Raw genomic sequence first — 17,289 nt, forward strand, 5'->3', positions numbered from 1 at the left:
CTCTTACACTGTTGGTGGGAATGCAAGCTGGTGCAGCCACTCTAGAAAAACAGTATGGAGGTTCCTCAAAAAGTTGAAAATAGAGCTACCATACGATCCAGCAATTGCACTACTGGGTATTTACCCCAAAGATACAAATGTAGGGATCCAAAGGGATACATGCACCCCAATGTTTATAGCAGCAATGTTCACAATAGCCAAACTATGGAAAGAGCCACTATGTCCATCACCAGATGAATGGATAAAATAAAAGATTTTTACCTTTCTACAAAGGATGTTTTTAATTAATTATTCCTAGTAAGAGATTTATAGTATAAGACCCAATCTTGGGGCGCCTGGGTGGCTCAGTTGGTTAGGCGACTGCCTTCGGCTCAGGTCATGATCCTGGAGTCCCGGGATCAAGTCCCATGTCGGGCTCCCTGCTCAGCAGGGCGTCTGCTTCTCCCTCTGACCCTCTCATGCTCTCTCTCTATCATTCTCTCTCTCAATAAATAAAAATCTTTAAAAAAAAAAAAAAAAAGACCCAATCTTAGGAGCACATTATGATTATATCCTAAAAACTAACATTAGAGAAAATCTAGGTCTTAATAGTATAACTTTACCATCAGACGGACCTAAGTCAAATCTAACCTCAGACGTTTCTGAACTTTTTAAAGTCTCCGTTTTCTCATCTGTAAAATGAGTACAACTTTCCTCTTGGATTACAGGATCAAACTAGATAAATAAATTAGTAGCAATTATTCTTATCGGGATTATTATTAATATTTGGAGGAGTCCTCATCTGTCCAAATGGAAACAAAAATGTGTGACCTTTAGGAATACTGTGATGATTTCAAAATAATGTATGTAAAACGCCACTGACACACACAAGACCTTATTTATTAATTCTCTTCCTCCTGCTATTCCTGGCTCTGCTGTTCATTCTGTTGTCTTGGATACATTTAGTTTTCTTAATATTTTGCCCTTTCTACTTCATAGTTCTTTTATTAAAACAAACGATATCCTTGAGGGACAAATAATAATAAACTTCAACCAGTAATAGTATAACTTAATAAATTATTTCTTCTATCCCTATTTATTCTGATTTCTCCCCAAATAATTCAACATTTTCACTCACCTTTCCACTGTATGCACTGAGTCCATATGTTGTGAGAGACTTTCCTCCAACCAAAACAACATCATCTCCAAATTTATAAGAAGATTCGAGAAGTGATTCAACTGTAAAAGGAACTGTTTCCATACTCTCACGGTCCCGGTCCCACTGGAAGAGGTCTCCATCCAGAGAAGGGATGATCATCTTATTCCCAAATACCTAAAACAAAAGCTAACTTTTAAAGGGATAATCACTTTAGTATCTAAGAGCTGGAGTCTTGAGCCTGACATTCTCCAGCCTCCTTCTGAACAGTATGTGAAATGGTACAGTTCATCAACCAAAAAACAATTTAAAACAACTGGCCAGTCTCTCCTGGGGCCTACATATAATATTCTAGTATGGTTTTTCTCAAACTCTGTTTGCTATGGGTGTCCCATAATGATAAGTGAGCTGCCAAAAGAAAGTTTTGTGATCAAGTCAGTTCAAGAAGAGGTTATTACAGTTGTTCTTATAGCAATTACTATGCTAATGTACAGGGGCACCTGGGTGGCTCAATTGGTTAAGTGTCTGACTCTTGATTTCAGCTCAGGTCATGATCTCAGGGTTGTGAGATGAAGCCTCACATCAGGCTCTGCTTTGGGCATGGATTCCGCTGAAGATTCTCTCTCTCCCTCTCCTTCTGCCCCTCCCTTCCCAGCCTCCCCCGTGCTCTATTAAAAAAAACGCTAATGTGCAATATGATTTTCTAGTAAAGGGACAGTATATGCAGTATCTTCCAGACCTATTTTATCCAGGGCAATTACTGTCACAGGCTCAGATCCATGGAAGACAGGTTGATTCAAGCAGTATCCCATCCTTTACTTACTTTCTCAAATCTGCTATGCGCTACAAACCTGGGAACAACGTTTACTGATTTTAGGCTCAAAGTTGTCCTTCCTTCTTTTATCAATGTGTATTGAGGGCCTACTATGTGCGGGCATGAGTATGCTGCTTGGGAGAGACCAGTGAGCAGAGCAAAACCAAACCAAACCAAACCAAAATAACTGCCCTGTGGAGTTCAAACCCTGGTGTCGGGAGACAAACAACATAATGAATAATCACAGAGTATGTGAAGTGATAAATACCACAGGGAAAAAAGGAACACAATAAAGTGGGACTAGAAAATGTGCGTAGGGGAGGGGAGGGGACTGCCAACAGGGAGCTCAGGGTAGGCCCTGCTGAGAAAGTAACATCTGAGCAAAACCTGAACTTGGGGGGGTTAACCATGCTTATATCTGGGGAACAGCCTTTGCAAAGACCTTAAGGTGCAAGAATGCCCTTCACGTTGGAGGAAGCACAGGAACACGAACAAGCTATAGAGGCAAGGGTGGAGGCATTCTCCATGCAAGAGATGATGATGGCTCCAATTAGGTTGACAGCACTGGAGGTGTTGTAGGCAATCAGATTTGGAATATAACAGGAAGGCAAAGCCAACAGGATTTCATGGAGGACTCCCTGTGTAGTATAAGCAAAAGAAAAGAGTTCAGGGTAACTCTAAAGTTTTTGGCCATGAACATCTTGTTTCTTGAGGAAGAGTTATTAGTGCATGGCTTTGTGACGCTGACCTTTTGGTATTTAAAAATATATACATCTTGACTTACTTCAGCTAATAACACAACTATTTTCCTGACCAGGCTCAAAACTTTGGAAAAAGGGAATATAAAGAAGTATGAGTTTAATAAACAAAAAAACAAGGGGTGCCTGGGTGGCTCAGTCAAAGTCTGACTCTTGATTTTGGCTCAGGTCATGATCTCAGGGTTGTGAGATCGAGCCCCATGTCCAGCTCTGGCTCCGGGCTCAGCAGGGTGTCTGCTTGAGATTCTCTCCCTCATCCTCTGCCCCTTTCCTGCCCCTCTCAAAATAAATAAATAAATCTTAAAAAAAAAAAAGTCCAAATGTTGATCTTAACTTTTTTTTTTAAAGATTTTATTTATTTATTTGACAGAGAGAGAGAGACAGCAAGAGAGGGAACACAAGCAGGGAGAGCGGGAGAGGGAGAACCTGGCTTCCCACGGAGCAGGGAGCCTGATGCAGGGCTAGATCCCAGGACCCTGGGATCATGACCTGAGCCAAAGGCAGATGCTTAACGACTGAGCCACCCATGCGCCCTGATCTTAACTTTTTTTATAGCAAAATTTCTCTATGTACTTCTTTGTTCCTCAAGTAGAATCCTATCATTAAAGGGATATTTACCTGAAAACGCCCACATAGTCACTACAAGCGCTCACACAATCCTCCCTTCCCTCTAGCTTGGCCCCTATACCTTGGAATTCTCAAGAGCTGGTAGAAAACCATTCTTCTCATCTACTTCTTTCATGTTCTAGTTCAAATCCCTATATCTCCTGCCTGAACTATTATAACAGCCTCTTTACAGTTCTAAACTGGCAATTTCCTCAATCTAAACTCTACGTATCTTCTAGATTAATCTCTGAGTCAGAGTTAAGCTTGTTATGACATTATTCAAAAATCTTCAACAGTTCTCGATTATCTTCTTATTAAAGACGCCAAATCCTAAATCTGACACTCAAAGTCCTCTAAACGTGACCTCAAACAACCTTTTCTTCCTTGTCTTCCACTTTTGGGCAGAAATAGGGCATCACCACTTACACGTGATATTTAACGTTACTATTACTGTTCAGTGATATCATTGTCAATGTCACTTCTTCTCCCTGAAACACCCTCCAGTACCAACACTGCCCACTGAAATCCCATCTGGCCTTCAAGTGGGCCTCACTTATGCTTTTGCTTTGAAGTCCAAGAAAATTTTAGCAGTGTAAGATTGCTGACAAAGATCTTCCCATTCCTTAACACTGTACTTTACCTTTTGCTGTAACTATAAACTGAGATAGCATTACATTCTCAAAAACTGTTTACTGTACCTCTAAGAAATATTTACCACATACACTAACATTTCTACATTTCCGTTTCTACAATGTTTATACAGTGGCTGTAAAAGCAATGCACCCAAACCTAGTGCCCAGGTTTTGTTTTCCAATTCTACTGCCCACTGAAGGAATCAAGGCTCCTCAGAGAAATGTCTAATTCCAGAGCTGGAGCGGGGGAGGGACAGGATGAGACTTTAACATCTTATTATTCTAGAGAGTAAGGATGTGCACAGAAAAGATAGAAGTACACCACTGAGCAAATCTGGAACAGCTGAAGTACCAAAATAATTAAGTACTGAAGGGAAAAAAAAAAAAGAATTCATGAGTCCATACTGATAATAAATAGATAAATAATACATGGGGGAGAAGGGAAGGCTCTTACTGCAATAAAATGCCAAGTGTCTACTAGTAAATATGAAGGGAGGGGTGAGGTTGGAAAAATTAAAATTTTGCAACCATCATAGTAAAGACTACATCAAGCAAAAATCAGCAATGGTGTTAAATCGAGGAAGGTGGAAATTTTGACAAGGAGTAGGATATTTGCACGGTCTTAAAGGGTCTATCCATGGACTGCTTATTAGTTACAAGAAACTAAAAAACAGAAACAAACAAAAAAACCCAGTAATTACATAGTGGAGAATTTAGATAATACCTTGACCAGATGATCAAAATTAACATCACCAATGAGGGACAGATGTGACACCCTGAGAGAGGGCACTTCCCCTGTGCAGGATTCTAAGCCAAGAATGAACAACCTAGATCTAATCACCAGGAAACATTGGACAAGCACACAGTGTAACTTCTCTTTTCTTTTTCTTTTTCTTTTTTTTGAGAGAGAGCAGGTGCACACAGGAATGTGTGCGCACATGTGGGGGGCGGGGGCGGGTGGAATGGGCAGAGGGAGAGGGAGAGAGAGAATCTTAAGCAGACTCCACACCCAGCACTGAGCTTGTTGCAGGGCTCGAACTCACGACCCTGATACCACGACCTGAGCTGAAAGCAAGAGTTGGACACTTATCCCACTGAGTCACCCAGGTTCCCTGAAATGAAGAAATTTCTACTTTTTTAAATAAAAGGACAGAGAGACCGTATTCTTCAGAATGTCGGCATCATAAAAGACATAGTCTGTGGGAAAATCTAGATTAAAAGAGTCTAACAAGACAAATAAATGTACTACCTGACCCTAAACCAGAGGGTGTACTGGAGGTAAAGGACACTATAAAAGATATCATGGCATCCTTTGCGGATATTGTGGGTTTGGTTCCAGACCACCTCAATAAAACAAGGCGAATTAATTTCTGGTTTCTCAGTGCCTGTAAAAGTTACGTTTATGCTATATTGTAGTCTGTTAAATGTGCACTAGCATTTGTCTACATTCTATTTGTATTTGTAGCATTCTGTCTACAAAATAATGTACATACCTGAATTAAAAAATATTTTATTGCTAAAAAAAATGCTAACTGTCATCTGAGCTTTCAGCTAGTCACAATCACTGATCACAGATCACCTTAACAAATACAATGAAAAAGTCTGAAATATCGTGAGAATTACCAGTGGTGACACAGAGACGTGAAGTGAGCAAATGCTGTTGGAAAAATGGTGCCAACAGACTTGCTCGATGCAGGGTTGCCACAAACCCTCAATTTCTAAAAATGCAGTATCTGCAAAACATAGTAAAACGAGGTACGCCTGTACGAGATCAACTGATAAAACTGCAATATGGATGGCAGATTAAAGTATCAATATAAACTTACAAAGTTGAGAACTATGTAGTGATTATGTAGCAGAATATCTCTATTAGGAATACACACTGAAGCATTTGGGAGTACAGGGCCACGATGGATGGATAGCTGATTTATCTCCAAATGTTTTAGGAAAAAAAAATGTGTAGGAGAGGTTGGGGAAAAGAAAAAGAAAGAGAGACAACTCAAATGATAAAGCAAACAAGGTTTGGGGTAGGTTAATCTTGGTATATAAAGATTGGTCTTTTTTTTTTTGATATCATTTCTATTTGTGCAACCTTGTGTAGTTTGAAATTATTTCCAAATAAGAGGTTGAAAAGAAAAGAAAAAGGCTCAAGAGCCTTACAGGAGCTCTGTAATTCAACTCAGAAGGCCATAGCATTAAAACAAAAGTTTGTCATAATTTTGGGAATTTATTTATTTTTTTATTATGTTCTATTAGTCACCACACAGTACATGATTAGTTTCTGATGTAGTGTTCCATGATTCATTGTTTGTGTATAACACCCAGTGCTCCATTCAATACGTGCCCTCCTGAATACCGATCACCGGGCTAACCCATCTCCTCACCCCGCTCCCCTCTAAAACCCTCTGTTTCCCAGAGTCCATAGTCTCTCATGGTTCATCTCCCCCTCCGATTTCCCCCCCTTCATTTTTCCCTTCCTTCTCCTAATGTCCTCCATGCTATTCCTTATGTTCCACAAATAAGTGAAACCATATGATAATTGACTTTTTCTAATTCTGGGTATTTAAAGATCACTATTATTCTTTATTGAAAAAACATTTGGGGGTTTTTAATAAACTCTCAAATGGCATCAGTATACCGCCTCTTATTACCTTAGAGTTTCACATCACTATCTTATTCTTTGCTTTCTTATTTTATTTTTTTTAAATTAAAACTTTTCTTTTTATCTTTTGTAGAAACTTGAAACTGTCATTAAGAACAGAGTTAGGTCATTAGTAAACATACCCTAGGAAAACAATATGTAGCCAATATGATTTCCCATTTTGAGTTACATATCAGTTAGAAAATCAAGTATTTACTGCTTTCTACCTTTCATATTATGTTAGGTATTCTTTATTATTTTTTTTTAAAGATTTTATTTATTTATTTGACAGAGAGAGAGATAGCGAGAGAGGGAACACAAGCAGGGGGAGTGGGAGGAGAAGCAGGCCTCCTGCTGAGCAGGGAGCCCGATGTGGGATTCGATCCCAGGACCCTGGGATCATGACCCGAGCTGAAGGCAGACACTTAACGACTGAGCCACCCAGGCGCCCAGGTATTCTTTATTTTATTCACTAAAATAGTAAATTCAAATTATGATAGAGTTAAAAAAACAGGTATTTCAGTCGTCTGGTCATATCAACAGTAGTACTAGTTAAGTACAAACAAGGAAAGCAGGTGTGATCACTAAAAGAAAGAGGAAGAGGGGTTAGAGGGTCTGTAGTAAACAGATAACATTTATTTTGACTTGTTTCCTCTTCCATTAACCACCTCTTTTCTCCTAAAGTAGTAACAGATCCTTAAGAAACAGAATGACTCCTAAGTGCTGCAAAAAAACCCCAAAAACTAAAAAACAAAATACTGTCAAACTAATATGGACTAAAATTCATCTCTGCTTTAAAATTAATCTATATGCCTCCAAATGTAAAAGAAAACAAACTTTTCCACAATAAAAATAAGCTTTAGTGGGGCGCCTGGGTGGCTCAGTCGTTAAGCGTCTGCCTTCGGCTCAGGTCATGATCCCAGGATCCTGGGATCGAGCCCCGCTTCGGGCTCCCTGCTCTGAGGGAAGCCTGTTTCTCCCTCTCCCTCTCCCCCTGCTTGTGATCCTGCTCTCACTGTGTGTCTCTCTGTCAAATAAATAAATAAAATCTTTAAAAAAAAAAAAAATAAGCTTTAGTGCTCGCTTCAGCAGCACATATACTAAAAAAAAATTATACACGTACATACATACATAATATGTGGTTTAAACAACCAAGAAGATTTGACATGATGGACCATATTGAGAAAAGTTGCCTTGTTTTAAAAGTGAAATCTTCAACAGCATGAACTCAGTGAGAAAAGTGCAAAACCCAAAACAACAAAAAAAGCATTATGATTCAATACTTAATCATCATGTCGTATTTCTGCATTCTGATTTTAAAAGCTCACTTTGAAATAGCTGCTCTTCGCTAATTGGCTGCTTATGAGTCATCCCCACGGCTGCTAACCTTGCACCAATCTTTGTGAAGTCTTTCAGGCAGCGTATGTGAAAGCAGATGGTGCTTTTCCTTGAGAACCACAAGAAATGCTATATGCATGCAGTTCAGGTAGTGAGATGACATCAGCCCTCACCAGAGCATTACCTCACCCGCCCAGCAGAGGAATGAGTCACTCGGAGAGTCAGCTGCAAATCTCTTGGTAGAAAAAATGTAGGTAATGGTGATGCGATGCATTTTCACATTCCACTGATTCGTCTCTGTGAGCAGCTGTTTGTTCTGATTCGCTGCTCTGCCTCTCAGACTAATTGCGTGACTTGCTTCCTCTATCAGTCATTTTTTTAAAAATATAAATTGTTGTTATTTTATGCGTTTTTTTTTCCTCCTCCATTTGTTTATTTCCTGTTCATAATTTTAAAATAAAAGGTTTTCACATTGGTTGGCAAACTCAGGGCCAAAGAGCCAATCAAGATCTTTATCCATGCAATCACAAAGCAGTCTGGTAAAATAATTCAATTTCTATTTCTGAACAAAACCTAAATTGCATAATGAATACCAGTGGCACATGTAATCAGGGAGCGCTATTTGAAATTAGAATGTGAATATAAGAATTCTACTGCCAAGTGACAGAAGGAACTTCAACTGAGAAAATGTAGGATGTGCTACTACTAAAATGAATATAACCAGCAATAAAAACAAAAATTCTTCTAACTATATAAAATATATTTTTTAAATTTGGTTCTTCCTTCTTTTTCTATGTACCCCCACCCCCACCATTGACACGTATACTTTTTGGGGTATATTCAACTTTATTTTAACTTATTCTGAACATTTTGAAACATATAAAGTATAAAGAGACTAAGAAAACCTCATGAATCTATCATTCAGTTTCAACAATTATTAAATTTTGCTAATTGTTTCATCTGTCCTCCATCCACCCATGACAGATATTTGTTTACTAGCATGTTTTAAAGTAAATCCCAGACACCATGCCATTTCACCTATAAATACTTCAGTATTCATTGCTGAAAAATAACTACCATGCTAATATCACATCTAACAGAATTGAGAGTAATTCCTTAAAATCATCTAATATTTAAACTTCCCTGGGGCGCCTGGATGGCTCAGTTGGTTAAGCGACTGCCTTCAGCTCAGGTCATGATCCCAGGGCCCTGGGATCGAGCCCCGCATCGGGCTCCCTGCTCTGCGGGAAGCCTGCTTCTCCCTCGCCCACTCCCCCTGCTTGAGTCCCTCTCACGCTGTCTCTCTCTCACTCTCTCTGTGTCAATTAAATAGATAAATAAAATCTTAAAAATAAAATAAAATAAACTTCCCTGATTGTCTCAAAGATATACAATTGGCTTGTTCCAACAAGGAATTCAAACTCCACATATTACATTTGATTCCTTTTTCCCCCATAGGAGCCCCTTTATTTCCTTTTTCATGCACTGATTTGCTTGAGAAACCAGATTATTATTTATCCTATAGAATGTCCCACAGTCTGTTTTGCATGTCATTTAACTTGTTCCTTTATCCCCTGTGTTTTCTGAAAAGTGTGTGATTAAACCTGGAGCTTTGATCTGATGCAGGTTTGGTTTTCTTATAAGACTACTTCATAGGTGGCGCTACATACTTCCTATTACATTGAAGGCCAGTAAGCTACAGTTTACAAGCCAAACCTGACCCACTGCTTTTTTTTTTTTTTCTTTTTTGAGACTGTTGAATCACAGACCTGTACCCATTGCCTGTTTTTATAGGTAAAGGCTTCTAGGGCCACAGTCACACCCATTTATTTATGTATTGTCTATGACTGCTTTTCCCCACAACTACATAGACCATCTGGCCCACAAAGCCCAAGATATTTACTGTCTAGCCCTTTACAGAAAAAGTTTGCCAACCCCTGTGCTATGTCATATTTGTTACTATTAATTAGTAGATTTGGGGGAGTCAGCCTGATCTCTCCATTTTAAAGTGTTCCATCAACTTTTCATAACTGATGACCTATTATTTCAATAAAGGGAATAAAACAATGACTCTAATTCTATATTCTTCCTGCATTTATTAGTGAGAGTTTTTCTATAAATAAGAACTTTCCCTCCTGTAGCTTTGGAAGCTAGATTTGCATACACTGTTATTTTCTCAAGTAGTGACTTAAGACATTAAACCCTTTCAAATCCAAAGAGTTGCATCCAACCAGGAAAGAGGGAAAAAGAACACGCTGGCCCTGAGAGCTACAAAAGCCAAGTCCCAAGTACAAGCTAAGAAGCAATAAAGTTAAAAGGAGGGCAGGGAAGGGAGTTATAAAAAGCGTGTGGGGGGGCGCCTGGGTGGCTCAGTTGGTTAAGCGACTGCCTTCGGCTCAGGTCATGATCCTGGAGTCCCGGGATTGAGTCCCGCATCGGGGTCCCTGCTCAGCAGGGAGTCTGCTTCTCCCTCTGACCCTCCCCCCTCTTGTGCTCTCTCTCATTCTCTCTCTCTCAAATAAATAAATAAAATCTTTAAAAAAAAAAAAAGCGTGTGGTAAGACTCAGACTTGTCAATAGTACAGATAAGGAAGAATGAACACAGACTATAAGGGAAAGGACAGAAAAAAACTATTCTAGAATATTCACTAAAGGGGCACACAATCTCTGTCCCACCTCAAGAACTCCAAGCATTTCTAGAATAACACAATAGTTGATGCTTCCAACGATGATCTCAAAGAATAAAAAGATAAAATTCACGAACACTGGGAAGATGTAAAATACAAGAAAAACATTCCATTGGAAGTGTTAAATTGTTGGCTTTTTTATTATGTGGAAATCCCCTTTTCCCTGAACAATTACTTTCCTGGCCATGCTAGCTGTTTTGCTAACATGGGCAAACAGCAGGCATCCAACGTATGAAATGGAGCCGTGTGCACAGGGTGATGAGCGCACCTCATCCTGCCTCATTCCTGGGTCCCTGACTCTGCATGCCACTTGCTATGTGACCTTGGACAAAAACTAACATTACAGCGTTTTACAAAACTCCCCACATTAACTTACTGTACTTGATCCTCAAATTCAGTCTCCATGGCTATTTTTTTTTTAAAGATTTTATTTATTTATTTGAGAGAGACAGAAAGAGAGCTAGCACAAGTGGAGAGAAGGGGCAGAGGGAGAGGGAGAAGCAGAGTCCCCGCTAGTGTGGAGCCCAACACGGGGCTCAATTCCAGGATCCTGAGATCAGGACCTGAGCCAAAGTCAGACACTTAACTGACTGAGCCACCCAGGCGCCCCTCCACGGCTATTTTAAAAGGTGTGTCTTTTTGGTCCCCAGACTACTGATGTTTCTACCACTCTGGGGATCCATAGGCCTCCTGCTTTTCTCCACTCCTATACCTATTGCCCCAGCTCTTCCACAGTCAAAACAGAAAGGGATTTTGACATTCTCTGGAATTAAACTAAGACCAAAGGAGGATTTAGGAGTGACTTAGGAACAGGTACAGAGAGGAAGAACAGGAGTGTGTTTACATATGATGAGTTCTGAGTGACTGAGAGCTCTCCAGGCAGAGATGTTAAGGAGGCATTTGCCTGTACAGGTCTGCGCTGAAGAGAAAAATTAGAATTACTGCTGCCATAGGAAGAGAGACACAATCCCCTTGAAAGAGAATAGGGTGAGAAGGCGACCTACACCCAAACTTCTAGAACTCTAACATTTAAAAATTCCAGGAAAGTTGGTAAGTAAGAGAAAAAAGTGCATCTGGTTTTAGTAGAATTTTAGGAATTTTCCTATTTTCTTCCAGGTTTCCCCAACTGCTAGTTGGCGTTTATAAATATAAATACTTCCACAGTGGGGCGCCTGGGTGGCTCAGTCGTTGAGCGTCTGCCTTCGGCTCAGGTCATGATCCCGGGGTCCTGGGATCGAGCCCCGCATCGGGCTCCCTGCTCAGCGGGAAGCCTGCTTCTCCCTCTTCCACTCCCCCTGCGTGTATTCCCTCTCTCGCTGTGTCTCTCTCTGTCAAATAAATAAATAAAATCTTTAAAAAAATAAATAAATAAATAAATACTTCCACAGTTAGCGATAACTGGCTTGTAATACAAATGCCTCACTGAGACAACCATTTGCTTTATCAGAGTCTCATGGAAAGTCTCAAAGCAAAAAAGAATGTCAAGAAACCCTTTCCATTTTGACTGTGGAGGAATCTCTCCCACTTAAAATCCTTCATTGGTTTCCGATGGCTCAGGATAAAATCCAAAATGCTCAACACAGCTTGCCAGGCCCTGTATCAGCTGGCCCCGGCCTCCCTCAATAGGCTCATCTCTCCTGCTATCCCCCAGCCCTCACTCTTATTGCCATCCTCCGATAATTCCCACCACAAGGCCTCCACACAGACCATCACCTCTCCCAGAACAGTCTTTCCCTGTGGCTCTACCCATCTCTTGCCTGGGCAGCTCCTTCTCCTCATGGGATCTCAGTTGTAAACATCGTCTCTTCTGAGAAGGCTTCTCTGGCCTCCTATCTAGGTGGGTCAGGCCTCCTTGCTAAATCTCTTAGTTCAACCCTTCCATGTGGCTGTTTCCACAACTCAACTACATTATTTACACTGTAATTATTCTGTATCTGTGTTCCCAGCTGGCTCCACATGATGCCACATGAGTTCCACGAGGGCAAGGATCTCATGTATCTTGGGCACTGCTGTACCCCAGTGCACAGTCCTGCCAGACTCCCACCCCATTAAAGAGGAGTTCCGTTTGGGATGTGTTCAGTTCAGGTACCTCTGACTCTCCCACTAGGGATGTTTAAGAGGCATTAAATGCTCACAATATGCTGAGCAGCAAGCTAAGTCTGCTCTATACATGATGTCTTTCAGCAATTATTCTGGATAAAGCACATTAAGAATTATAATTATCATTATAGAAAACACAAATACATGGGTAAGTACTGATGTATTTCAAAAAGCATGAAGCACTGTTGTTTAAGATACTGAATGAAGCCACTCTGGCCAGAACACAGGAGAGAGGAGGAGAGAGGATGGGGGACAGGCCCAGAGCTCAAAGCCTGGCCAGCTCTTGTAAGACCCAGCAGGAAATGGTAAGCAAGTTGAACCTTATTTTACACGTAGTAGGGAACCATTGGAGGGCTTTAGGCAGAGGAGGAACAGGTTGATGTATTCTTTTAACATCATTCAGATGGCAGCATGGACAGTGATGACAGCAGACAATAGACAAAACAGGGGAGCAACTGGGAGGCCTGCGCAGTGGTCCAAGGGAGGTGGTAGGAGCTTGCATCACGAGGAGCAATGATGCTGGAGAGCGTAAATGGATTAATGGTATGTTTTGGAGGAAGAGCAAAGGGACTTGTTAATGGAGCAGCCTGGAAGACAAGGATATGAAAGGAACTCAAGGATGACTTGTAGGTTTCAGTTAAGCCACCGGGAAGACTGAGGTTGAGGTGGCAGATACTAATTTGATGTGACTTTTAGACCTTCCTCTGCATATAGGTGTGAAGCCAGCCTTCAGCTCTACCAGCACAGATGTGTATTTGGGGTGTCAACAGTGCCCAGGTTCTGTTTAAATCCAAGAGCCCAGAGATCATAATGTATTAACCAGCAACCTTTTTAGGAACATAAAGGTTGTTTCTAAATTTTAAAATTATGAATAACACTATGATGACATCTTTTGTATTTCAGATTCTTTCTTTACGAAAGACTGTTGGAAAAGGAACTCTTGGGAATTTTCCCCCAATGTATGGATTTTTTTTAAATTGTAATTTGAAATAATTTTAGGCTGACAGAAAAGTTGCAAAAATAGTGCAAATAGTTTCTATAAACCTTTCATCTAGCTTCCCCTAATGTTACCATCTTGAAATTTAGAAATTGGAAGAATGCCATTAACTAAATTATAGACTGTATTCGAATTTCACAAGTATTTTCATTAATGTCCTTTTTCTGCTCAGGATCCAGTCTAGGTTTACATATTGTATTATCATATTTTTCTGTTTCCTTCAATCTGTGACAGTTCCTCAGTCTTGCTTTGTTGTTCAAAGCCTTAGACCTTAAGGCTTTTGAAGAGCACTAGTCAGGTATTTTGTAGAATGTCCCTAAATGTGATTTTGCCCAGTGGTTTTTCGTGATTAGATTGAGGTTATACATTTTTGGCAAGAAAACCACAGGAGTGATGTTGTGCCCTCCTCAGTGCATTATATCTGATAAGTCTTATTTTTGTTGATGTTAACCTTTGATCACTTGGTTAAGGAGATGTCTGGGGTCTGCCAAGTTTCCCCACTGTACAATAACTATTTTTCCCTTGTAATGAATAAATATTTGGATGATGGGAGATTTTTTAAGACTATGCAAAAACAAAACAACAAAAAAAGCATGAAGCATCAGAAAGAGGGCAAAGGCTAAGTCCAAAGATCTAGGGTTGAGTCTTGGCTTTATTACATCAGACAGATCTCTGACACATTTTGAGCCCCAATTTTGTCATCTGAAAAACAGGGGCTAATAAGAATATTTATTTTATGGGGCACCTGGGTGGCTCAGTAGGTTAAGTGTCTGACTCTTGATTTCGGCTCAGGTTACGATCTCAGAGTCTGGAGATCAAGCCTTGAGTTGGGCTCCATGCTGGGCGTGGAACTTGCTTAGGATCCCCACCCCCCACTCACGTGCACTCTCTCTCTAAAACAAACAAAAAACATTAAAACATTTAAAAAGAATATTTTACAAGGTTATGTAAGGATTAAATAAGAATGGGTTTGGTATCACTTTACACACTATAAAGTACTTATCAAACAGAAGTTGTTATGTATATGTAATGCTACTTTGAACCTCTAATGAAATTCATGTGTATATGCATATATATGCATACTTATTAAAGAAAAATGTTTAAAACAAAAATATAAACTCTTCATCTGAGTAGTTATAAATTCATCATGAACCTTCCTTTATTCTCTATAAGGTAACTTCAGAAAGTAACTATGGTTCATGAACACCAAATTTCAAAAATTGCAAAAAAGCTTTTAGAATTTAAATAGCTTCTCCAAAAGTAAATTCAAGAAGAAAGCAGAAAGCTTAACTATGCCATATCAATTATTTCTTTCCCAACCTGGATTTATAACACCCATTTAAAAACAAAGCCTCAAAGCCAAATACAGATGAATTCAATGTAAGAATTAAATACATCAAACTGTTACCAGTCTTGATTTACCAGAAATCTCTATCAACCCTAAAATTCTCCTTTATCATATAGAAGTTCTGTACTTTATTGATCACAAAGATGAACAATATTAAAGTTAACAGGCATAGTTTTGTATATTTTATTTCTTTAAAAATGATACACTGTGTATGGGACATAAAATGGTAACTTAAACAAAAACCAGTAAGTGACTAGATGACAAGATGCCAGAATTGGCTATTGGTGATGTTAAGAGAAAAAAAATGTTCCAGCACTGTGCTAAGGAAAAACTTTATTTCCCTGAAAACCCTGAAATTACCATGATGGGGAGAATAAAGAAAGCTTTTTTGCTGAAAATAAAGTGTTCCTAGGAATCATACCTCACAGACTAAGGAAGGGGGCCTGGTTAACAACTCCTTAGATGATCTAACATGAGGGATTATAAGATCTTCCAGTAGATCTGGCTATTAGAGAAGGCATCCCATGTGACCTGCTTAACAGGAAATGTAGACTTTTTTTTTAGTTTTTTATTTTTTATAAAGGAAATGCTGAAGAAAAAACAAATCCTGAAGCAATTTGGTTATTTATTGTCATCAAAGATTGTGAATTAACACCTGAGAACAGTGAGATGCCAAGGAGATAGTAACTATTTCATTCTTTCTTTCCTCAACCTATAATCAACCTATAGAACAAAATACCTCAAGGAAAACTATCAGACTAACTTTTAAGCATACTTTTCACATTCATGATGAAAACACAGATTTTAGTAACTTCTCTCCCTTATTTAGATCATTATACATTCATGAAGTAGATAATACGCATGCAAAGTCAATTTCCTAAAAAATAAGGTCAAATCAATTTCTCAGTTGGCAACATGCATGCTAGAGTAAACTGTTTAGTTCACAGCAACGCTTTCAGCCATGCTAAGGAATTAATAAAACAAAATGAAATCAAAGCACTGTTTCATTTCTTATAATTAAAAGAAAAGCAATTAACCTAAGCAATTATTTACATATTGCCTTGCTACGTGACTCAAATGACAGTGACTTTTCCAAATAAATCGCAACATTCAATGACAGATCCAGGCTCAAAATGTGCTGGTTTATGTACAAATGAAAAAAATGCAAAATGACCAGACATCTTTCAGTGTAAATTAGAGAATCTTTAAGAGAGATTATGGATCTTCTCTTAATAAAAGCACTACTCTGGGGCGCCTGGGTGGCTCAGTTGGTTAAGCGACTGCCTTCGGCTCAGGTCATGATCCTGGAGTCCCTGGATCGAGTCCCGCATCGGGCTCCCTGCTCGGCAGGGAGTCTGCTTCTCCCTCTGACCCTCCCCTCTCTCATGTGCTCTCTCTCATTCTCTCTCTCTCAAATAAATAAATAAAATCTTTAAAAAAATAAAATAAAATAAAAAAAAAATAAAAGCACTACTCTGAGGGTCTACTGATGAACTCTTTGTGAACAAATCACGTTAACCATTAAGAGTATACCCTTTTCAAAGGATCCCCCCACCTATGAAGGCCCTTCTCAATGAATGGAGTCTGATGAGGGGTGAGGAGGAGGCTGGAAAGCTCTAGCATCATAGTTGTCTGTTTCTGCACCTGTCTGAAACAGAAAGGCGGTGTCCCTTGGGGAGAAACATGCCGAAAATAAAACAAAACCCCAAACTCTAACTATAGTCTTATAGTAGAGTTGTTTGTTCTTTTTAAGAGGGGGGAGAAAAAGGCATTTTAACAGAAAACTGAAACAAAAAACAGATATGGTATCTCTAAATAAAGAAAAGGTACAGGTATTATCTAAGGACAAACCAGTTATATGTATACAATTATAACATGCATTCTAAATAAAGGTAAGGAAGGTTTCTGTGTGTTTATGAATGTGCTCCAAAACACAAAAAGGTAGATAGTTCAAGGATATTATATCTACTTAGATTTGAAGTGTGATCCAAATGTCACCCAGAGACCCCAAAGAAAAAGTATGCTAATATGCTACAAAACAAAATTTTAAGACAACCAATGAGAGATGCCTGGGTGGCTCATTCGGTTAAACGTCTGCCTTTGGCTCAGGTCATGATTCTGGGGTCCTGGTGAGCCCAAAGTCAGGCTCCTTGCTCAGCGGGGAGTCTGCTTTTCCCTCTGCCCCTCCTCCTGTTGGTGCGTGCACTCTAGCTCTCTCTCTCAAATAAATAAA

The 17,289-nt window shown here is 39.5% G+C and overlaps 1 protein-coding gene across 2 annotated transcripts in view; it reads right to left on the minus strand.

Annotated features, from left to right (window-relative positions):
- EIF2AK3 (eukaryotic translation initiation factor 2 alpha kinase 3) overlaps positions 1–17,289 on the minus strand; it is a 66,143-nt gene that overhangs the window by 30,573 nt on the left and 18,281 nt on the right. For both annotated transcript variants that reach the window (XM_006741158.3, XM_081796752.1), the window contains exon 3: positions 1,118–1,312. In XM_006741158.3, the coding sequence (XP_006741221.2) occupies positions 1,118–1,312 (195 nt within the window). The remainder of the gene's footprint in view (positions 1–1,117; positions 1,313–17,289) is intronic.

Source organism: Leptonychotes weddellii, chromosome 10 (genome assembly GCF_054177405.1).
Source record: "Leptonychotes weddellii isolate Sample4059 chromosome 10, ASM5417740v2, whole genome shotgun sequence".
Taxonomy (NCBI): Eukaryota; Metazoa; Chordata; class Mammalia; order Carnivora; family Phocidae; genus Leptonychotes; species Leptonychotes weddellii.